The sequence below is a fragment of the Eleginops maclovinus genome, chromosome 12 (genome assembly GCF_036324505.1).
Source record: "Eleginops maclovinus isolate JMC-PN-2008 ecotype Puerto Natales chromosome 12, JC_Emac_rtc_rv5, whole genome shotgun sequence".
Lineage (NCBI taxonomy): Eukaryota > Metazoa > Chordata > Actinopteri > Perciformes > Eleginopidae > Eleginops > Eleginops maclovinus.
The window spans coordinates 2,811,929-2,836,121 of NC_086360.1; the positions used below are offsets into that span (position 1 = coordinate 2,811,929).

A 24,193-nucleotide genomic window follows, 5' to 3' on the forward strand; every position below is an offset into this window, starting at 1 on the left:
CTCAAAATAACTCAACACACTGTTGTGTCTTGTCAAAAATGTTAGTCTTGTCAAGTTTGTTGTTTGGGTCATCATGCCCCAGGTCCATGGTTGGTCATGTTTTATGTTTTGTTTTGTCATTTTTGTCTTGTCTCCCACTTCCTGTTTTATTTTGGTAGTCACCTTCTGTCTTCCAGGTCTCTTGACTCCCTGTCACTTCCCTCGTCAGCCCCGCCCCTGATTGTTTCCACCTGTTCCCTGTTACCTCATGTTTAAATAGTCCTGTCTCCCCCTGTCTTGTGCCAGTTCGTCTTGTCCTGTCTGTGGGTCAGTAACCAGCGTACCAGCATTTTGTTTATTAATCCTCCATGTGAGCGTCTTGAGTTCTTGTTTTTGTTGTGCATTTTTGGAAATAAAGTATTTTTTAATACTTTAACTCTGTCTCCTGGGGTCGTGCATTTGAGTCCTACTGCATTGTGTTTAAAGTTTGTGACACACACAGCCATTAATGTCAAAACCGCTGGCAACAAAAGTGAGTACCCTAAGTGAAAATGGCCAAATTGTGCTGAACTAGCCATTTTCCCTCCCCGGTGTCATGTGACTTGTTAGTGTTACAAGGTCTCAGGTGTGAATGGGGAGCAGGTGTGTTACATTTGGTGTTATCCCTCTCACACTCTCTCATACTGGTCACTGGAAGTTCAACATGGCACCTCATGGCAAAGAACTCTCTGAGGATCTGAAAAAAAGAGCTGTTGCTCTACATAAAGATGGCCTAGGCTATAAGAAGATTGCCAACACCCTGAAACTGAGCTGCAGCACGGTGGCCAAGACCATACAGCAGTTTAACAGGACAGGTTCCACTCAGAATAGGCCTCGCCATGGTCCACCAAAGAGGTTGAGTGCACGTGCTCAGCGTCATATCCAGAGGTTGTCTCTTGAAAATAGACGTATGACTGCTGCCAGCATTTCTGCAGAGGTTAAAGGGGTGTGGGGTCAGTCTGTCAGTGCTCAGACCATATGCCGCACACTGTATCAAATTGGTCTGCATGGCCGTCGTCCCGGAAAGAAGCCTCTTCTAAAGATGATGCACAAGAAAGTCCGCAAACAGTTTGCTGAAGACAAGCAAACTAAGGACATGGATTACTGGAACCATGTCCTGTGGTCTGATGAGACCAAGATACACTTATTTGGTTCAGATGGTGTCAAGCGTGTGTGGCGGCGAGCAGGTGAGGAGTACAAAGACAAGTGTCTCTTGCCTACAGTCAAGCATGGTGGTGGGAGTGTCATGGTTTGGGGCTGCATGAGTGCTGCCGGCTGTGGGGAGCTACAGTTCCTTGAGGGAACCATAAATGCCAACATGTACTGTGACATACTGAAGCAGAGCATGATCTCCTCTCTTCGGAAACTGGGCCGCAGGGCAGTATTCCAACAAGATAACGACCCCAAACACACCTCCAAGATGACCCCTGCCTTGCTAAAGAAACTGAGGGTAAAGTTGATGGACTGGCCAAGCATGTCTCCAGACCTAAACCCTATTGAGCATCTGTGGGGCATCCTCAAATGGAAGGTTGAGGAGCGTAAAGTCTCTAACATCCACCAGCTCCATGATGTCGTCATGGAGGAATGGAAGAGGATTCCAGTGGCAACCTGTGAAGCTCTAGTGAACTCTCTGCCCAAGAGAGTTAAGGCAGTTCTGGAAAATAATGGTGGCCACACAAAATATTGACACTTTGGGCACAATTTTGCAATTTTCACTTAGGGGTGTACTCACTTTTGTTGCCAGCGGTTGAGACATTAATGGCTGTGTGTTGAGTTATTTTGAGGGCACAGCAAATTTACACTGTTATACAAGCTGTACACTGACTACTCTACATTGGATCAAAGTGTCATATCTCAGTGTTGTCCCATGAAAAGATATAACATATTTTCAAAAATGTGAGGGGTGTACTTACTTTTGTGAGATATTGTACATGTTCTGCAAAACAAACCAGTGCTCCTGTTTATTAAATGTCTGTATGCTAGCTAAGTTATACTTTCAAAAAGTGGTGAGGCCATGTCCCCAACGTCCCCAGCATAAATGACACCTATGCTTGGGAGGTCCTTCTTGAAGTGCCATTATCAAAATGTGCTTACCCGCCTGAAGTATATGGAAAAGCTCATTTATTTTAACTTGTTTAACACCGAAGCTTTTCAAGGTGCTCTCTGTAGGCAAGGAAAGGCATCATAATAACGTTTAACACAATACAAATGTATATAAAGCAATACATACTGTAAAAAAAAACACATATGGAGATATAAACATTTCTATTATTGCTCATCTGCAGCATTAAGCATCTCATATTGTAATTATTTCACTGAACCAGAGGGCAGAAATCATACTGACATGTTTGCACAGTTCAGCTAGTAAATGTTGCTATTTTAGTACATGGTGTTGTTTAGTAGAACTCTATGGTACTGGTGTATTTTAGTCATGATTTATTTCATGATTAAAAAAAGGTTTACTGTGAGTCAAAGTTTCAACTCTTACTCTCACATGACAATTCTGTCATCGTTCTGTTATCGTCACCATGTGACTTCATCAGCAGAAACCACCATGATCAGAGAAGAAGCATCCTACTGAAGCTTACATTTGTAGGAATATTGCATCATCTTGGATGTTAGTTGTGATATCGGTTGTAGCGGCCCCTCAACTTGAATAAACATGCTTGGAGTGTTTCCTTACGGGTGTACTTTATTCAGACGAGTGTGCATTGCACAAACACCTGGTAAAAACTTAAAAGGAAAATGACAAAGGCAATTTAGCTAGATACAAATAATGCCTTGACAAATGCACTTAAGCAAGCTAGCATCAAATAGATAACGACATTATCATGAAATGAATCACATTACTATTTACATTACATCATTTACACAAACGTAAGAAATGAATACATATGAAATAGACAGTACATTACAATGAAACACATACCTCGCTCCGCATATCGAGGGGTGCTAAAGAGTGGTGATCCAGGGAAGACTGCCGCCATTAACTTAACGTTGGAGAGCTAGCTAGCAACTTCATACGTTATTTTTAAACTGCTACTGCCAAGCAAATAGAGCACTCATTCAAACGGGTTTGACCAGGAATGCTGCAACGTAATATAACACTTCAAGGAACGCTTTAGAGAACACGTTAATTTAAAGTTATAATACTATTTTGAGATCTCTGACTCTAGACATGCATTGTCTTGTAACGTGCCTTCTTGTGTTATACCTTCAGCGAGCGTGCACGTTCTGGAAGGATTGGTTCACCGTGCAGATAGCATGATGTCAAAATAAAAGTCACATGAGATAAAAAGTAACTCAGAATAAAGGATAAAATATAATAACAGGATAAGCATAATAGACACTGCTAGTGGCCATCTACACTCCCACCACTCATGTTATGAAAAGTGAAGACAAGGATCAACCTGGCTGAACGGCTCATACTTGAGTCCTATATCTGTATCAGTGTTCTAGATATGTGCAGGTGAGTACTAATTAGTAACTAAGAGAGGGTAGCCTGTCATAAGAGGGATAAGGTGTAGACAACTGGACTGATCACTCACTCTCGAGGAGGAGAACTAGTTTCTGAATGGGCCTTTCTATAATCAAAGGTTTGGTAGGCCGATCTTGTTTCACTGACGTTCTTTCTCCTACTAACACTTTGACGCGACGCACTAGTCCATCACTCTCCTTTGTGGTTGGTAGCATCTCGGTATTGAGACTTCCTTCAGCCTTTGTAGGTCGCTCTTCCATCTCTCCCACCGTGGACTTAAGTCTTCGGGAAGTGGGTCAACCCATTCAATGCCTCGACGGCACAGCTCCTGGAGGATGCACTTTCCGGTTAGGATAAACGGAGCCACGAATCCAACTGGATCGTACAAAGAAGCAATGACGGATAGGATGCCGCGACGTGTGGAGGGCCTGGTCTGTGGGTTCACATTGAAGCTGAAAGTGTCATGTTCAAGGGACCACTGGATACCGAGAGCACGTTCTGCTGGAGCTGCAGTTAGGTCCAGATTGAGTGGTTCAGATGTGACTGCTCTCTCAGTTGGGTCCACAGAGTCCAGGACTGACCTTTCATTTGAGTTGAACTTGTGTAGACGTAGGCCTCCTCTCTTGCACAACTCTCGTGCTTCAGCGATCAACTTCTTTGCTTCCTCTACGGAGGGGACGCTGATGAGCCCATCATCGACGTAGAAGTTCTTTTCAACAAAGGCTGATGCTGATGGGTACTCTTCCTTGTGTTGGCGTGCCAAGTACTTCAACCCGAAGTTGGCACATCCAGGTGACGAAGCGGCGCCAAATAGGTGGACAGCCATTTGATACTCTTGAGGCTCTGCTTCGAGGTCTCCATCCTCCCACCAGAGAAACCGTAAGTAGTTCCGCAGTTCAGGAGAAACGTAAAACTGGTGGAACATTTTCTCGATGTCGCATACGATGGCTACAGCCTCTTTCCTGAAACGACAGAGCACTCCAAGGAGAGAGTTGATCAGGTCAGGACCTGTTAACAGTGTATCATTTAGTGAGACACCACGGAACTTTGCTGAACAGTCGAAGACGACCCTTAGCTTCTCTGGCTTCTTGGGGTGGAACACCCCATGGTGTGGTATGTACCACATAGTCTGCTGTCCTGTTGCAGGAGAGGCTGGCTCTGCGTCGCCTTTCTTTATCATATCTGCCATGAAGGCCTTGTACTGTTCTTTATACCGCTGGTTAATTTTCAGTCTTTTCTTTAGGTGCTGCAGTCGAACTGTAGCCAGCTTCTTATTATCTGGTAGCAGAGGAGGCTCTGTGCTCTTGAAAGGGAGGGGCATTTCATAGTGTCCATCTTTCCTTTGAGTTATGTTGTCACTCAGGAACTGAATGAAGTGAATGTCATCTTGTGACACATACTTGTCTTTGTCTGCATACTTCCTTTCATTGAAGTCTGATTCCAAGGCCTTCAGCACGTCAGTGGTTGATGGCGCTGGTATTTCCTTCACCGTCACTCGATGGACGAACCTCTGGTTTCCCTGCCGATCCAGATGTGGATTGGATGAGCCTACGATGCTCCAGCCGAGTTCCGTTCTCTGGGCGAATGGATCATTTTCGCCTCCTGTGATGACTTCCAGGGGGGCTAACGCGAACGGGCAATCACTTCCAATTAACAGTCCCACCTCACAGTCCTTCAGCAGCGGAAGTTTGTTTGCTAGATGCTTTAGATGAGGCCAAAGCAGCGCTGTTTTGGAAGTCGGAATGTAGGACTTATCGACCGGGATGAAGCCACGAGTGTAAGCTTGGCGTAGCTGAATCTGTTTTTCAGACTGTAGTCCTCGAACTTGTAGACCGTAGACACTTCTACTTGCTATGGGTGTGTCAACAGCTGTCATGGTGCTCAGTTTGAGCTGTACTGGTTTAGTCTCCACATTCAGCTCTTCGAGTAGGTCTTCCAAGACGAATGTCGAATCACTCTGCGTATCCAGAAGAGCGTACGTTATAACTTCTTTCTGTGGTTCATTTGCAGATGACATGAAAACAGGGACGATGCTTGATGTAGCAAAGACACGCTGCGTAACTGCATGGGACGTCACCTTGGTCTCCTCCTGGCCTTTGTCTGTAGAAGTGGACTGTTTCTCTTTTGCTTCCACATATCGTTTCTCTCTCTCTTCATGTAGGCAGGTGGGGTGACGTCTGCTGCATGTGCCACAAGTGTGTCGTGTTTTGCAATCTTTACTGTTATGTCCTTTTCTCAAACATCCGTAGCACAAATTGTTTTCCCGTATGAAGGCCTTCTTATCTTCCAGAGATTTAGCTGCAAAGGTAGGACACTTTACGACGCCGTGCGTCTCTTCTTTACAGATAGGACAAGGTGGCCTTGACTTGGTGCTGAACACTTTCTCGACCTTCTCCCAGGGATTGTTCCCTTTAGTGTTTGTGTGAAGTGCTCTAGCTCTCTTGGGCTGCCTGTCATCTGTGTCCTTGATCAGAAGTGGAGAGGCGACAGGGTTATAGGCTATCCGGGCCTCCTTTTGGATGAACCTTGTGAAACAGGAAAAGCTCGGGTAGTCCCCAGATTCGTCCAACCTTTCTGTGACGACTCTGCTCCATCTTCGTGTGATCCAGTCTGGTAATTTCTTCAGCAGCTTGTGGTTCTCTTCACAATCGTCCAAGATGGCCAATCCTTTCACATGAGGCATCGCTTCAACGCATGCCTGCAGGAAATCAGAAAACTCTCGAAGTGCAGCAGGATCACTGTTACCAACCTTGGGCCATTTCATGAGCTTGTCTCTAAAGGCCTTTTGCACAATGAAGTGGTTTCCGTACCTTTCTTCCAGGACTTTTAAGGCACCCTGATATGCTTCTTCTGAGTTTCTATAGAAGAATCCCTCTACAGCTTTAAGTGCTTCTCCACTCAGATAGTTTTTTAAATAGAACATTTTTTCATGAGCTGGGAGAGGCTTGCGGTCTATGAGGGCCATGAAGGACATCTTCCAGTCTACATACTTTAGGGCTTCACCGGAGAACTTTGTTGGCTCAGGAGCAGGCAGGCGATTCATACTGAGTGAGTTAATGAGTGCTTGGGTAAGGTCTTTCTCAGGAGGCGCTAGCGCATTGGCGTGTGCTTGTGGAGGCTGGTATGCGTTGGCCTTTGGATTAAGCTGGCCTTTGTATTCAACTGTGAGATCAACAGTCTCTTTTAGCCAGTTTCTGGAGTCATGTTCAAGGCTCTCGTATGCGTTTACTCTCGCCTCTGCTATTCTTACTTCTGACTGTGCTTGAATTTGCTGTAGTCTTTTCTTTTCCTGACGCATGTTTGCCTCTATCTTTTTAAGAGCTACTTGTTTTTCTTCTTCCAACCTTTTAAGAACTAGCTGCTTCTCTTCTTCTAACTTGCTAAGAACTTCTTCTTGAGCTTGTATTACATACACTGCTTTAACCTTTTCCTGTTGAGCTGCAAGTTCTGCTTCTGCATCTACATGTTGGCTTGAGGCCTGTGAGTGGATTGAATTTTCTGCTAGAGAGTGTACAGTATCTGTCTCTGTGTGTCCGAAGATAGATCCATACTCATCCTTCTTAAGTGCCATCCTCATTCGTACTTTCTCAAGTTCTGGATTGAAGACCTCTTCAACAGTTTCTAGCCGCTTCTCTATTATTTCGCTGATCTCTGCAGTGAGTGCTATACAAGCATCTATTTTTGGTACAATGTCTGGAGTGGCATTGTGGTTGCGTTGAATGGGCTCATAACATTCACTTACTGCATTGTGTCGCATTTGGATTTCTTCTCTGATTTTATTTAGTTCATCTTGAGAACAGAATGATTTTAGCGTTGTCCTCCTTTCCTGCCACCTCTTTCCAGGAGCCATAAGCTCTCATGAATTCTCTCTTATGTTTAATGGCTTCCTGTTTGTGCATCTCTAATCCCTTTTCTGTAAATGCTCTTTCACGTGAACTAGATCTGACTGGCTGTGGGTTATCGGTCATGGGTGGGTCATGTGTGTTAGTTACTTCTTCCCTATCAAGTGACATTTTGTTAAAGTTGTGTAGCTGTTTGGTTATATTGAAGTAGTGAACTATAGTTTAATGACTGAAATATAGCTCAATACTTCTCTGCAAATACTTAATATCAAACATGCACTGGACGAGTAGCATCAACAAAATGTAGGCTAACACACAAACAGCTTAGCAATGACTGCTAACATACAGATTTACCCATGAATGAATTTACATTTAACAGGTTCAGTTTGTTCAATTTTTTTATGTTAAATTAATTTACCCTTCTGTATCTTTAAATTCACCTTTCATATATGCCTATGATTAAATCAGAGCACAGGCCCGTAGCCAGGGGGGATCGAAGGGTTCGTTCGATCCCCCTCCCGCACTCGACCCCCCCCCCTCCCCCCATACACAGACACGCCCCTCAAGATATGTGGGCTATTCAATGAATGAATTGTTCATCTCCGGTGAATATACATGATTCAAATCTAAATTTACAATATCAAAATCCAGACTAATAAAAAAGAAAAGTAGACTCAGAGAAGTGACGAGTAAGAAAAATGGTTAATATTTCTGTTTACACATTTTGTTCAGACTGTTTTACACCAATCCAGTCGGTGGCGGTAATGCCCCCATTTCTGTTGGTAGCTAGCCTAATCGCCTATTACATAGGAACAAAGAAGAATCAGAAGAATAGCGAAAATGGGTAAAAAAGAAGACAAGGAACGTAAACGAAAGAAGTCGGCGGCAACATTGTCCCAAAACATTGGTGACTTATTCCAGAAAAGGACAAAAATCGGTAAGCTGCTGAGTGCAGGGCTTCTATTTCTTTACTACTTAGCTGCTAGACCTAGCTGCATCTGAACACTCACTGACCTAGGCTACTTGTCAGTGGTTGCCTAGCTCCATTAGGCTATATGCTAGCACTATCCCTCGCCGAACACAGAAAATACCACTGTCAATTTTGTAGGAAACATAGCGAACGTAACAGTAACTATTTTCGGGATTGTTAAAAGTGTATTGCTTGGCGTGTTAACGTGACTTCGGTGCTTCAATGTCTCCCCCCCTCCATCTCGTTATGCTTGTGCTCTGCAAGTGCCACATAGCTGACAGTTCCCCCCGTCTGTTTTAGACTAGTGTCTGTCTCCTGAGTCTACTGTCTTGACGCAGAGTGTTACCATTTTGTGCTCGCGGCTTCAGATGTCTATGACAGAACTTATTATGTGCAGTTTCGACCTCGGTCTCTATTGGTGCCTCTCCACCTTTTCCTGAAAGTGAAACGGATTTTATGAGGGGTTCCCCCCACACTAAAGCCAAATTATTTTATGCCCATTAGTTGATTTTTAAGAAATGTAAGTGACAATAACATTCAGTAACTCACTTTGCAATGCTGATGATCAAGCTAGGCTGTATTTTACTGTCACCATGCCTGTTGCTCCAGCTAGGCTGTATTTTACTGTCACCATGCCTGTTGCTCCTAAGGCCATAGTAAATAAAATACAGTATAGAGGTGTAAAAAAAAAAGGGGGTTAAACATGGATAGGGTGTATGTGAGTCAATCAGTGTAGTTTCCCTGCACCTGATGTTTGTGTTTCAGGTGCAGATGTTTGTTGTCAGACGTTTGTTGTGTGTGCTTTTTGTTAAAACCGTTTTATGACAAATGCAATATATCTGCTTGATGAAATTACCCAAACCCTCACAATTCTATGTGCACAATAGAAAATAAAATAATTCAGAGAATAAAATTATTATTATGTCTGGTTTGAAATACTCTAAAATTGACTTAAATGTCTTTCTTTTGCTGTATTTATTTAGTGAGTCAGCATGTGGAGGGTGAGCTACCAGCAGCTAGTAGTAGCAGCAATGAAACAGCCTTGCCAGGTAACAGTGCAGTGGAAGAGCAGAGAGATGCAGCAGCTCCTGAAGTGGCTGAGGATGTGAGAGTGAGACAGGCAGCAGAATGTGAGGTAGCCCAGCCGAGCTCTGTACTTGACAGTAGGGCTGACCTCAAATAATCGATTAATCGTTGGTCGACCAAAAAAAATACTTGTCGACCAAATTCCATTGGTCGATTGGTCGCAGGGGAAAAAAGCCGCGTCTCGTCAAAGGGCTTCCGGGACTTTTAATTTGAAGGGCGTGACAAGAAAGACGTTAAACGGTTTTGATTTGTTTGACAAGGACAGCATCGACTTATTTGGCTATCATGTCTGGAAGGAGCTCTAAGATATGGGAGCATTTCGAAAAGGATAGAGATGACCCAAAGAGGGTTATATGCCAAATTTGCAGAAAAACATTTGCCTATCATTCGTCCACGACGAACATGATTTACCACCTCAAGAATGTAAGTAGCTTAGCCTACTAGCCTAGCTATCCTATGCGATGAAGTTAATGCAATTAGGCCTATTATAAATATATATAAATTATAAATAATACATTGAATTAATAAATAATGAATTAAGTACATTTAGTTTTGTCGCTAGTATTGGTAAGGCTAAATTATCCAGCTCACTGGTTAACTTATTATTTAAATCTCTACAGGCGCATCCACTTTATTGCAATCTAGCCCCCTCCACCTCCACGTCATCCTCATCATCCTCCTCATCCTCCTCATCATTAACGCAGCAGAAGCTCACAATGAAAGCCCCTCTGTCTGAAAAAAGGAAGAGAGACATAACTGACAAAATAGCTGACTTCATAGCGCTGGACATGCGACCTGTGAATATCGTCAGTGGTGAGGGATTTAAAGATCTAATTAATTGCCTCGAGCCCGGATACAGCCTGCCAAAACGTGAAACAGTGATGCACGCGATTACAAACAAATACAGCACAATAAAACAAACACTCCAGGGCAAGATCGATAACTGCAAAGCACTCAGCTTCACAACAGATGCATGGACATCTAACCAGATGGAAAGTTACATGACGGTCACAGCGCATTTTATTTCGGATAACTGGCAACTGCATTCATTCGTGCTGGAAACGAAAGAGTTGGGAGTGAGCCACACAGCTGTCAACATAGCAGAGCGACTCAGCGAAGTCATGGCAGACTTTAAAATCCCCGCGGAAAAAAGGGTCGCTCTTGTACATGACAATGCCGCGAACATGGTGCTGTGCGCCCATCAGTTAGCGCGTAACCCGTCCTGGGGTAACGTCCAAGGAGTTCGTTGCGCAGGGCACACTTTGCAGCTGTGCATCAATGCGGCTCTTAAAAAAGATCCCATTTGCCGTGTCATAGCAGCTGCCAGACGTCTTGTTGGACATTTTAAGAAAAGTGCCAAGGCTACAGCGGCTCTCACTGAAAAACAAACACAACAGAACGTGGTTGAACACAAACTCATCCAGGATGTCTCCACGAGATGGAACTCCACTCACTGCATGTTGGAGCGCCTTCTGGAACAGAGGTGGCCGGTCACCGCTGTACTTTCCGACCCCGTTAGCGTTACCACACACAGATCTGACCGCGATTTGGATCTCACCACGGTCCAATGGAGGATAACAGAAGACATAGTGTCGGTGTTGAAGCCGATGGTCACACTTACAGAGTTGCTTTCACAAGATCTTAATGCATCTCTCTCTGCCACGCTGCCCATGCTCATAAACATGAAAAGACGTCACCTGTTGCTGCGCGAGGATGACAGCGCGGCCGTGACAGCACTGAAGAAAACACTTGGTGAGGAAATTGACAAGAGGTGGGAGCTAAACAAGGAGCTGCAGTCCAGCATTTACATCAAAGCTGCTGTCTTGGACCCACGCTTTAAAAGCTTATCGTTTATGGAGGAAGAGAAACGCAACCAGGCATACACTACGGTGTTGGATTTAGCTGAGAGTCTATCTCCAGCAGAAGAGCCTGCCCAGACACAGCACGCCAGTGGGGACGACAACGAACCCGGGCCTGTACCACAGAAGAAAACAAAAAAGAATGAAAAGCAGGACGAAATATCCATGCTGATGGGTACAGATGAGGAGCTGCAGACAGAAGAACAGAACAATGAAATGAAATGGTACTTGGAGGATAAAACAAAAGTTGAGTCGGGACCGCTAGCATGGTGGCAAAAAAACGAGGAGCGTTACCCGAAGCTGGCCAGAGCAGCCATGCGTATTCACTCCATCCCATCCACGTCCACACCATCGGAGCGCATCTTCTCTAAGGCCGGCTTCATTGTTAGCAAGACGCGGAGTTCACTTCTCCCTGACAATGTGGACAAATTGGTCTTCCTTTCTCACAATTTGAGAAAACTCAGAGCCGAGGACAAATCACTGTGAGCTTCAGGTTTTTTATGCAAGTCTACCTCGTTGGTCTGTTAATCTGCACTGTCTGTTTCAAATTAGGCCTATTTATTAGTTTAGGGCTATTCATGTTTGCCTATTTTACAGCAATCATATTTTTTTTCGTTATGTACATTTCCAAAAGAAACGAAAATAATAATATGTTTTTTTTTTAAATTAGTTTAAGGCTGTATTATTATTTTTGGTTTTGTTGAATTGTTGCATCATCATTCAGTACGTGTGTGGCGCCTGTTTAAAATAAATAATCAGAATGTTCAAACTCCGTCTGTCTTTCTGCGAACGTCGGGTTTTTTTTCTCACTCTCCGACTGAGAGAAGAACTTGTGTAGGCTATAGGCCTAGTGTTTAGATGAACCAGGAAACATTTTGTTAGTAGTCACACAAGGTTACTCCCGGCGTTAGTGGTAAATGTGAATAGATGCGGTAGCCGGGCATTAAAGGTAAAACTTCACAGATGTGTATCCCGGTCAAAATTGTAAAAAAAAAAAAAAAAAAAAAAAAAAAAAAATTGGGGGGGGGGGGGGGGGGGGGGGGCGATTAGTCGATTAGTCGGAGTAAATGACGACCACTGGTCGACCAACAAAATCCTTGGTCGGGGACAGCCCTACTTGACAGTGACCTTGGCTTCTTCATAGATGCAACCAAATCTATTGAGGAAATAGCACAGGCTGTGTGTCAGATGTCTGATGGCCAAAAGTACAATTTGGTGAAAAACCACGTCAGACCTTCGAAACATTTCATTTTCCCAACTACATTTATTGGTCGGTGCAACAGGGCATTCAGGTATGATTGGTTTGAGGAGCATGGATGGTGGCTGGTTTACAGCATGAAACTCGATGGCGCTTTCTGCATATGCTGTGCTCTCTTTCTCAATGCCACAGAGAGGAAACAGTCAACTTCACTGATAAATGCGCCCTTCAGTAAATGGCATAAGAAAACGAAGATAATTGGAAGCCACCAATCGAAAGCAAACCATTTAGTGGCATTTGAAAGAGCAAAACTGTTTCGACAGTCACATGAAAACCCCAATACCCGGATATCAGTCCGTATGGACAGTGCAAAGGAGACCAACATCAAAGAGAACAGGCACATTCTCAAGTGCGTTGCAGAGGCTGTTCTCTACTGTGGCCGTCAATGCATTGCACTGAGAGGATCAGCTGAGCAGCAGCATTGTAGTGGCAATCCTGGGAATTTCTTGGCCCTATTGAAACTGCTTTCAAATCACGATGAAAAGCTGAAGCAGCATTTGGAGAAACCAAAGCTAAAAAATGCCACATATCTATCACCTCAAAGCCAAAATGAAATGATTGATGTAATAGGGAAGCACATGATTCAGGCCAAGATCGTGGAAGAGGTCAGGCATGCTCAGATGTACACAGTCCTAGCTGATGAGGTCACATCCCATAATGAAGAGCTGATGCCAATGTGTGTTCGCTTCGTGGACAAAGACTTAAATATCAGAGAGGAGTTGCTTGAGATTTGTACTTTGCCACGGATCACAGGTCGCCACATTGCAAGCGCGATCAAAGATGTGCTGAGTCATCTAAGCATAGAGATTGCTGACTGTCGAGGCCAGGGGTACGATGGCGCCAGCAATATGAGCAGCGAAAATGTTGGCGTTCAAGCTTTGATAAAAAAGGATGCGCCTAAGGCAGTTTATATGCTACTACTTACATGTTTTAAAGAGTCCATCATTGTCCCTGTCCCCAAAAAGACAAAACCCATCTGCCTCAATGACTACCGCCCAGTTGCACTCACCTCCATCATCATGAAGTGCTTTGAGCGGTTAGTCAAAACTTTTATCACCTCCTCCCTCCCTGACTCACTGGACCCCCTGCAGTTTGCCTACAGAGCAAACAGGTCCACGGATGATGCCATCTCCCTCACCCTCCACACTGCCCTCTCCCACCTGGACCAGAGGAACACTTATGTGAGAATGCTGTTCATTGACTACAGTTCAGCATTCAACACCATTGTGCCCTCCAAGCTCATCATTAAGCTCAGGGACCTTGGGCTCAACAGCGCCCTCTGTGACTGGATCATGAGCTTCCTGACGGGCAGATCCCAGGCAGTGCGGATGGGGAACATCACATCCTCCACCTTGACCCTCAACACCGGAGCCCCTCAGGGTTGTGTGCTCAGCCCTCTCCTCTACTCCCTGTTCACGCACGACTGCGTGGCCACACACAGCTCCAACACCATCATCAAGTTTGCTGACGACACGACCGTCATCGGCCTGATCACAGACGGCGACGAGACGGCGTACAGAGAGGAGGTCAGAGCCCTGACATCTTGGTGCCAGGACAACAACCTCCATCTCAACGTCAGCAAAACAAAGGAGCTGATTGTGGACTACAGGAAGAGGCAGAGAGAGGCACACACACCCATCACCATCGACGGGACTCCTGTGGAGAGAGTCAGCAGCTTCAGGTTCCTCGGGGTAAACATCAGTGAGGACCTGACATGGACACATCACACCAGGGTCATATCCAAGACGGCTCGACAGCGGCTCTTCTTCCTCCGCAGGCTGCGGAAGTTCAACATGGACTCCAGGATACTCTGCAACTTCTACAGGTGCACCATCGAGAGTATCCTGACTGGCTGCATCACCGCCTGGTATGGCAGTTGCACCGCCCTCAACCGTAAGACTCTACAGAGGGTGGTGAAAACTGCTCAGCACATCACCAGGACGGAGCTGCCATCCATGGAGGACCTCTACACCCAGCGGTGTAGGAAGAAGGCCGGTAGGATATTAAAGGACCCCCATCACCCCAGCAACAATCTGTTCTGTCTGCTGCCGTCTGGCAGACGGTACCGCAGCATCCGGACCAAGACCACCAGACTCAGAGACAGTTTTATACCACAGGCTATAAGACTACTGAACTCCTGAGCTCTGTGAATGTCTACTCACATCTGTTTATAGTACACACATACATATATATTATACACATCTGCCATACATATCTGTTTATAGTACACATATCTATATATTGTACATATCTGCCATACACATCTGCTATACATAATATATGCATCTGTCCATACCTCCTCATTCAACAGTGTAAAGTATTTAAATACTCTCAATGTATTCCACATATGTATATATTTCACATCCTCAAATCTTTATTGTTAATATTGTAAATATTCTTCTCTCTTTTTGCACTACTTTATTTATCTTTTGCACCATGCATGTTGAGTTGTTGGAGGAGCACGCGACATAAGATTTTCATTGCCAACATATACGCTGTATCTGCTGTGCATATGACAAATAAAAACCTTGAACCTTGAACCTTGATATGCACTGCAATGGGCATTGCTTGAACCTTGTCATTGCACGCTCTTGTGCTCTTCCAGTTGTGCGCAACATGATTGATAAGATGAAGTACATCGTCATGTTCTTCACCTGCAGCCCGAAGAGGGAACACCTTCTCAAGGAGGTTGTAGATAAGGAGGCACATTCTACCGGAAAGCGGAAGCCCCTGATTGACCTCAGCCGCACAAGATGGGCAGCACGGCATGATGCCTACAGTCACTTCTACAGTGCCTTTGTCTTCATTATTAAGGCTCTGGAAGTCATGGCACAGGGTCTCCATACAGAGGAGTACAGTGAAGATGTCACCAGTGGATGGGAGGGCAAGTACAAAGCAGAGGCCTATGGTCTCTTGCTACAAAACTTTGGATTCATCCTCACATTCCTCACCGTATACCAAGTTTTATCCCACCTGGTGGGCATCACGGTGAAACTGCAAAGCACCTCACTCGACATCATCGAGGCATTTAGCATGGTTGATGAGGTGAAGTCTGTCTACAAGGAGCTCCGCGAGACCATCGACGACGACTTCAATCAAATCTACGAACAAGCAGTTAGGATGGCTGCTCAGGTCAACGTGGAACCAACCCAGCCGAGAGCAGCTGGAAGGCAGAAACACAGGGAAAATGTACCCGCTGAAGGAGTGAAGGAGTACTATCTCCGGAACATGACGATACCCTTCTTAGACCATGTCATTTCAGAGTTTGAGTCCAGATTTAGTCCCCTCTCTGTGACCGCATCAAGGCTCATGGGCCTAATTCCATCTGTCCAGTGCAACTCAGATGTAACGGTGGACATCTCTGAAGCAGTCGCTCTGTACCAAGATGACTTGCCATCACCAGAGGTCATTGACCAGGAGCTGAAACGGTGGAAGTTGAAGTGGCAGGTCAAAGCATTACACCAAAGACCAAGCTCATGTGCCTCAGCTATCAAAGAGTGTGATGAGATGATGTATCCGAACATCTTCAAACTCCTGAAAATTGCATGCACCTTGCCAGTGACCTCCTGCGAATGTGAGAGGTCTGCCAGTGTTCTCCGGAGACTCAACACATTCATGCGGAGCAGCATGGGAGAGGACCGCATGTCATCCTTGGCTCTCATCCATACCCACTACGACATGGCTCTGGATCTGGATGAAGCTGTCGATCTATACTCAAAAATGCACCCAAGACGATTGGAGCTGATGAGCGTTCTGATGCAATAGAAGCCATAGAAGAAGAAGAGGGAGACATGGGGGGTGGGTCATTTCACGTGAAATCAGACACTTTGGGGCCCAACCGACACAGATTTTAATCAAACTTTGTGTGCCTTCTTAGTGGTAAGGTAGAACCCCAGAACTGCATTTGCATGAATCTGGCACTAATATAAGGGAGAAATGGACTAAGAATGTTTTAAGTAAGAGGGTAGGGCACTACACATTCAACCTTGATTATGTCAATTTAAATTACAAAGAGATGGTTTTGATGCTGTTTGAAAGCTCTTTTCTGGAACACTTCAATTTATATCATTATTAATTCATGTTTAAGTTTTAATGACCATACCGATAGTGTACTTCATGAAGTAATTCTTATCTATTTATGTCAACAGTGGAGAGATAGACAATAAAGGACAGCAACAACAGACAGACAGAACAACAACAGAGACAGACAATGGAGGGCAGCAACAGACAGGCAATGGAAGAAAGCAACAGACAACTGAGGTGAGCAACAGAGACAGACAATCACAGATGTAGGAAGTTTGAGTAACACTTACATTTATATCAAATTCTTCATTCTTGTTAAAGTTTTAATGACTATAGAGATAGCTCAATTGAAGCAATTCATGTCCATTTATGTTAACAGTGGGGAGCAACAGACAAAAAATGAAGGACAGCAACAACAGACTCACAACAAACTTGACGATGAATAAAATATGTCTAAATTAAAAGATCTGAAGTGTGCTGGTGTATTTAGGGGGCATTGGAGTAGGGAGCCAAATGAAGTCCACTTTCGGGGGGAAAAGATCCCCCCCCCCCACCACAATGCTGGCTACGGGCCTGGAGCATCAACCATGTAGGCTACAGTATATTGTTTATAAAGGTGATTTCAGTCCATTAGACCTACATAAATATCACTGTTCACAATCGAAAAGTCCCTGTGATTTTATGCAGCAATCAACATAAACGAAATGGACCGGTCTTGCCTGGATTCCGTTTGAAGTGAGGGCGTTGGAACAGTAGATAGCAGTCTTAGAATGGCGGATGGCAGGTCCTTCTCACGTCGAGTTGAGTTTCACTCCACGTCGAGCAGTCGAGTTTTCACTGTAGCGGCCCCTCAACTTGAATAAACATGCTTGGAGTGTTTCCTTACGGGTGTACTTTATTCAGACGAGTGTGCATTGCACAAACACCTGGTAAAAACTTAAAAGGAAAATGACAAAGGCAATTTAGCTAGATACAAATAATGCCTTGACAAATGCACTTAAGCAAGCTAGCATCAAATAGATAACGACATTATCATGAAATGAATCACATTACTATTTACATTACATCATTTACACAAACGTAAGAAATGAATACATATGAAATAGACAGTACATTACAATGAAACACATACCTCGCTCCGCATATCGAGGGGTGCTAAAGAGTGGTGATCCAGGGAAGACTGCCGCCATTAACTTAACGTTGGAGAGCTAGCTAGCAACTTCATACGTTATTTTTAAACTGCTACTGCCAAGCAAATAGAGCACTCATTCAAACGGGTTTGACCAGGAATGCTGCAACGTAATATAACACTTCAAGGAACGCTTTAGAGAACACGTTAATTTAAAGTTATAATACTATTTTGAGATCTCTGACTCTAGACATGCATTGTTTTGTAACGTGCCTTCTTGTGTTATACCTTCAGCGAGCGTGCACGTTCTGGAAGGATTGGTTCACCGTGCAGATAGCATGATGTCAAAATAAAAGTCACATGAGATAAAAAAGTAACTCAGAATAAAGGATAAAATATAATAACAGGATAAGCATAATAGACACTGCTAGTGGCCATCTACATCGGTTTTACACTGTGCCTGAGAGTAACTCTCTGAGGTGTTATTATATTGTTTCTGCAAGCCCAACACAACAAGAAGCTGTATGAATGGATCAGTTATGAATGCACTGTGATGTATACCAGAGGTCCCCAACCCCCGGGCCGCGGACCGGTACCAGTCCGTGGGTCATTTGGTACCGGGCCGCACAGCAAGAATAAATAACTTACATTATTTCCGTTGTATTTATTGTCTGAGCCATAACGATCTTTTATTTTGAAAAATGACCGGATTCTCATGCTAAAATGTAACCCACAAGCTAGCAAAATGAGTGAAAAACCGTAGTATTTGGAAAGTTTCTTAGCGAAGGGGAAAAGGCCCAGTGAGGAGACGAAAGAAGAGCCTACGACTTTCAAGAAAAAGAAAGCTGCATTTAACACGCAATACCAGGGGTCCTACTTAAAATATGGATTCATCGCGACAAGTGATTCCCGCGCTCCAAGCCCGCTCTGTATAATATGCGGCTCTTTTACACACAAATAAGATGGTTATCCCGAGGGAAATCGCTGGACAGAGTGTTTGAATTACGAGAGAGCCGCTGCAGAGATTTCTCTCAGAATAGAAGTGACCGCTGGCAGCACATTTCAGTGACGAGGAAGGGGCCGCAAAACTGGCTTACATATGCGACATATATTCAACCTGCTCAATGAACTTAATCTGTCACTTCAGGGGAAAATGACAACTGTCTTAAATTGGCAGATAAAACAGCTGCATTTAAAGTCAAACTGGATTTGTGGGGACGGCGCGTGAACAGAGGCATATTGGATATGTTTCAAACATTATCAGGGGATTTTCGGTGAGACTGAGCCTGAGTCGTCATTCTCTCAGCTGATGCACGATCACCTATCTTTGCTTTTAAACGAGTTCGAGCGCTACTTCCCAACCACAAAAGACCCACGAACTGCCAAGGAATGGATCCGCGACCCATTTATGAACAAACCAGGTGAATCCAGCATGTCTGTGCGAGAAGAAGATCAGCTGCTGGAGGTCGCAAATGACGGTGGCCTTAAAAGTCTGTTCGAGACAACAACTCTGCCGGTGATCTGGATTAAAGTCATGGCAGAATACCCTGAGGTCGCCACAACAGTACTGAAAACCCTGTTGCCATTTCCGACATCATATCTGTGTGAAACTGGGTTTTCTGCAGTGACAGCAACCAAAACAAAGCTACAGAGTAGACTGGCCATAAGCAACACACTTCGGGTGTCATTGTCTCCCATTGTCCCTAGATGGGACCGTCTCGTTGCAGAGAAACAAGCTCAAGGCTCCCATTGATTTAGCGTTATGGTGAGCTGACATTTTCATGCACTTTATATTCGTTTTTGTTGTGTACCTGTGTCTTATTTTTAAGGCATATTTAAACATCACCATAGCGACCAGAGTCAGAGAGCGTTCGGGTTAGGGGGCAGAGAGGATGCTATTCATGTTATGTGGTTGGCGCGATGTTACGAGGACGCTGCTAATAAAGTTGCATACGAGTACACAGTGGATTCATGTTTATTATTATATTTACAATATACCACAGTTTTTATGCCAGTCGTCATTTTTATTGTGTTGTATTTATCCGTCACAGCTTAAAGCCCGGTCCGTGAAAATATTATCTGACGTTAAACCGGTCCGTGGCGCTGAAAAGGTTGGGGACCGCTGATGTACTACAGTATCATCCAGTGTGTGCAGTGAGCAGTGTGTGTGGACAAACACTGCCCCCAGCTGGTCACCTGCTGCAGCATGCACACACACTTCCCCTTACTCACAAAAAGTACTCAGATCCTATACTTGAGTAAAAGTAGAAGTACTCAGATCTTGTACTTGAGTAAAAGTAGAAGTACTCAGATCTTGTACTTGAGTAAAAGTAGAAGTACTCAGATCTTGTACTTGAGTAAAAGTAGAAGTACTCAGATCTTGTACTTGAGTAAAAGTAGAAGTACTCAGGTCTTGTACTTGAGTAAAGTAGAAGTACTCAGATCTTGTACTTGAGTAAAAGTAGAAGTACTCAGATCTTGTACTTGAGTAAAGTAGAAGTACTCAGATCTTGTACTTGAGTAAAAGTAGAATTACTCAGATCTTGTACTTGAGTAAAAGTAGAAGTATTCAGGTCTTGTACTTGAGTAAAGTAGAAGTACTCAGATCTTGTACTTGAGTAAAAGTAGAAGTACTCAGATCTTGTACTTGAGTAAAAGTAGAAGTACTCAGATATTGTACTTGAGTAAAGTAGAAGTACTCAGATCTTGTACTCGAGTAAAGTAGAGGTACTCAGATCTTGTACTTGAGTTAAAGTAGATGTACTCAGATCTTGTACTTGAGTAAAGTAGAAGTACTCAGATCTTGTACTTGAGTAAAGTAGAAGAACTCAGATCTTGTACTTGAGTAAAGTACAAGTACCAGAGTGTAGGAATACTCTGTCACAGTAAAAAAGTAAAAAGTAATATCTCTGATATGTTTTATAATGATTGATCATTAAAGTGTTCTCAGAGCTGGTAAAGGTGCAGCTAGTTTGAATGGCTTTGTATACTGCAGGGTAGCTGCTGGATTTACTCCAGGTGAACTAAAGTCTGATTTAAGGGCTGATTATATTTACCATCCTTAATCCATATCTGTAAAGTAACTAAAGGGACTAAATACATGTAGTGGAGTAAAAGTACACCATTAACCTCTGAATTGAAGTTAAAATACATGTCCCTCAAAATTGTACTTCAGTACAATATACAGTATTTAATTAACTGTACAGTTTTTCACTTCACATTCTCACTGTTTTGTGTTGGGAGGTTTTTTAGCAAACAAGTTGTAGAAAAAATGTGTCTTTCAAACCCACTCTAATGCTTTGGTGTTCAGCTGTAAAGATGTGCTTTAATAGAATAGAATATAAATCTCGCTTCAAGGATCTGTATTTCAGAAAGAGAGCAGAAGATAATATTCCTTAAAAGAAGGTTAAAGGAAAGGAATAAGTAAATAAAAAGTAGCTACAGGCTGATAAGTGGTGTCAGCAAAAAGGCGAAAGTAGTGTAATATAACAATATCTTGTTAGATTAAAAACAAGAGTCAAAGTTATACTTCGGACTGGATCAATCACAGCGGGCCTGAACCTCTGCTGTCACATCACATCACATATTCATAGCCAATCAAACAGTGTCTCAGCTCATTGTGTCTCTTAGTGGTTCCCAACCAGGGGTACAGGGACCCCTAGGGGTACAAACGGGGATTGCAGGGGTATGTACAAAGATTAAGGATTGCAAATTATCTCCACACCAAAAAACATTTTTATATCAATGTTCATAAGCCTGGGGTCCCGCCCCAGAACTACCGAAGTTTATGAACGACAAGCAAGCTCAAGTGTCTCAGAGATGACTGCTAGAAGTGAGTCTTAATATTATTATTTTCACTCACAATAAATGTAGATGTCAAGTTTAAATGCATTTGTATTAAAGGTGAGTGGTCTTCATTAAAGGAGAAGTTGGGTTAAATATGATACAAAGGGTTTAACACATTCCGAGAACCAGCACCTTATCGTGGTGGAGAGGTTTGTGTGCCCCGATGAACCTGGGGGCTGTGTTGTGTGGAACCTTGTGTTCCTGGTAGGGTCTCCCATGGCAAATTGGTCTCAGGTAAGGGGCCAGACTAAGATTGGTTCAAAAGACCTCATGACAAACAAACTTGAAAGCGAGGATACCCGGCCCGGAGGAAGCCCGGAGGAAGCCCGGGGTCCCCTTCTGGAGCCAGGCCCAGAAGGAGGACTCGTCAGCGAGCGTCTGGTGGCCGGGCTTGCCCTGTAGCCCGGCCGGGCTTTCCCCGGAGCCCGGCCGGGCACAGCCCGAAAAAGCAACGTGGGCAACACCTCCGCTTCTCCGTCCCGCGGGCCCACCACCTACTCGGGAAACAACGATGGGGTCGGGTGCGCTGCCAGAAGGGTGGCAGTGAAAGCAGAGGGTCTTGACGGACCAGACTCAGGCGACAGAAGCTGGCTTTGGGGACGTGGAATGTCACCTCTCTGGGGGGGAGCCCAGGAGCCGGAGCTTGTGCGGGAGGTGGAGCGTTACCAGTTGGATCTGGTGAGGCTCACCTCTACGCACAGCGTCGGCTCTGGAACCTTACTTCTTGATAGGGGTTGGACTCTATTCTTCTCCGGAGTTGCCCAAGGTGTGAGGCGCCGAGCGGGTGTGGGGATACTCACAAGCCCCCGGTTGAGTGCCGCTTTGTTGGAGTTTACCCCAGTGGACCAGAGGGTCGCCTCCCTACGCCTGCGGGTTATGGGGGGAAAACTCTGACTGTTGTGTGTGCTTATGCACCAAATAGCAGTTCAGAGTATTCGGCCTTCTTGGAGACCCTGAAAAGAGTCCTGTATGGGGCTCCTGAAGGGGACTCCTTAGTCTTGATGGGAGACTTAAACGCACACGTTGGCAATGATGGAGACTCGGGTGAAGAGAGGAGAGGAGTTGTCAACTGATCGCCATCTGGCGGTGAGTTGGGTCGAGTGGCGGGGGAAGCCTTTGGACAGACCTGGTAAGCCCAAACGTGTAGTGCGGGTGAACTGGGAACGTCTGGAGGAGTCCCAAGTCCAGGAGGCCTTCAACTCACACGTCCGGCGGAGCTTTTCAGGCATCCCTGTGGAGGCTGGGGACATTGAACCAGAGTGGGCGGTGTTCAAAGCTCCCATTGCCGAAGCTGCGGCGGGGAGCTGTGGTCTCAAGGTTTTATGTGCCTCAAAGGGCGGTAACCCTCGAACCTCCTGGTGGACACCGGGGGTCAGGGAAGCCGTCCGACTGAAGAAGGAGGCCTTCCGGGATATGTTATCCCTGGGTACTCCTGACGCAGTTGCAAGGTATCGACGGGCCCGAAGGGCAGCAGCCTCAGCCGTGGCCGAGGCAAAGTAGCGGGTGTGGGAGAAGTTCGGAGAAGCCATGGAGAAGGACTTTCGGTCGGCACCAAAGTTGTTCTGGAAAACCGTCCGACACCTCAGGAGGGGGAAGCAGGGAACCATCCAAGCTGTGTACAGTAAGGATGGGACGCTGTTGACCTCAACTGATAGTGTGTTAGGGCGGTGGAAGGAACACTTTGAGGAACTCCTGAATCCGACAACTCCGCCCTCTATGTCAGAGGCGGAGCTGGAGTATCACTGGGGGAAGTCACTGAGGTAGTTAAACAGCTCCACAATGGCAAAGCCCCGGGGGTGGATGAGATCCGCCCAGAAATGCTGAAGGCTCTGGGTGTTGAGGGACTGTCATGGTTGACACGTCTCATCAACATTGCGTGGAAGTCGGAAACAGTACCGAAGGAGTGGCAGACCGGGGTGGTGGTTCCTCTTTTAAAAAAGGGGGATCAGAGGGTGTGTGCCAATTACAGAGGCATCACATTACTCAGCCTCCCCGGGAAAGTTTACTCTAAGATGCTGGAAAGGAGGGGAAGAACAATGCGGATTTCGTCCTGGTCGTGGAACGACGGACCAGCTTTTCACTCTCGCAAGGATCCTGGAGGGGGCCTGGGAGTACGCTCATCCGGTCTACATGTGCTTTGTGGATTTGGAGAAGGCGTATGACCGGGTTCCCAGGGAGATACTGTGGGAGGTGCTGCGGGAGTATGGGGTGAGGGGTTCTCTACTCAGGGCCATCCAATCTCTGTACTTTCAAAGCGAGAGCTGTGTCTGGGTCCTCGGCAGCACGTCTAACCAATTTCTGGTGAGGGTTGGCCTCCGCCAGGGCTGCGCTTTGTCATCAATCCTGTTTGTGATATTCATAGACAGGATTTCGAGGCATAGTCGTGGGGGAGGGGGTCTGCAGTTCGGTGGGCTAAGGATTGCACCACTGCTTTTTGCAGATGATGTGGTCCTAATGGCTTCATCGATCTGTGACCTTCAGCACTCACTGGATCGGTTCGTGGCCGAGTGTGAAGCGGCTGGGATGAGGATCAGCACCTCCAAATCTGAGGCCATGGTTCTCAGCAGGAAACCGATGGACTGTCCACTCCAGGTAGGGAATGAAGCCTTAACCCAAGTGAAGGAGTTCAAGTATCTCGGGGTCTTGTTCTCGAGTGAGGGAACAATGGAGCGTGAGATGGGCCG

At 45.2% G+C, this 24,193-nt stretch overlaps 1 protein-coding gene across 2 annotated transcripts; it reads left to right on the forward strand.

The window, feature by feature from the left end:
* Positions 1 to 15,071: 15,071 nt before the first annotated feature.
* Positions 15,072 to 16,998, forward strand: LOC134873043 (52 kDa repressor of the inhibitor of the protein kinase-like). 2 transcript variants are annotated; one of them, XM_063896430.1, is made up of 2 exons: positions 15,072 to 15,312; positions 15,808 to 16,982. In XM_063896430.1, the coding sequence occupies exons 1-2, from the start codon at positions 15,128 to 15,130 to the stop codon at positions 16,274 to 16,276; spliced, it is 654 nt and encodes a 217-aa protein (XP_063752500.1). In that variant the 5' UTR covers positions 15,072 to 15,127; the 3' UTR covers positions 16,277 to 16,982. The 2 variants fall into 2 exon arrangements, with proteins under 2 accessions (XP_063752500.1, XP_063752499.1); XM_063896429.1 differs by lacking the exon at positions 15,072 to 15,312 and having other exon boundaries at positions 15,501 to 16,771; positions 16,914 to 16,998.
* Positions 16,999 to 24,193: the final 7,195 nt, after the last annotated feature.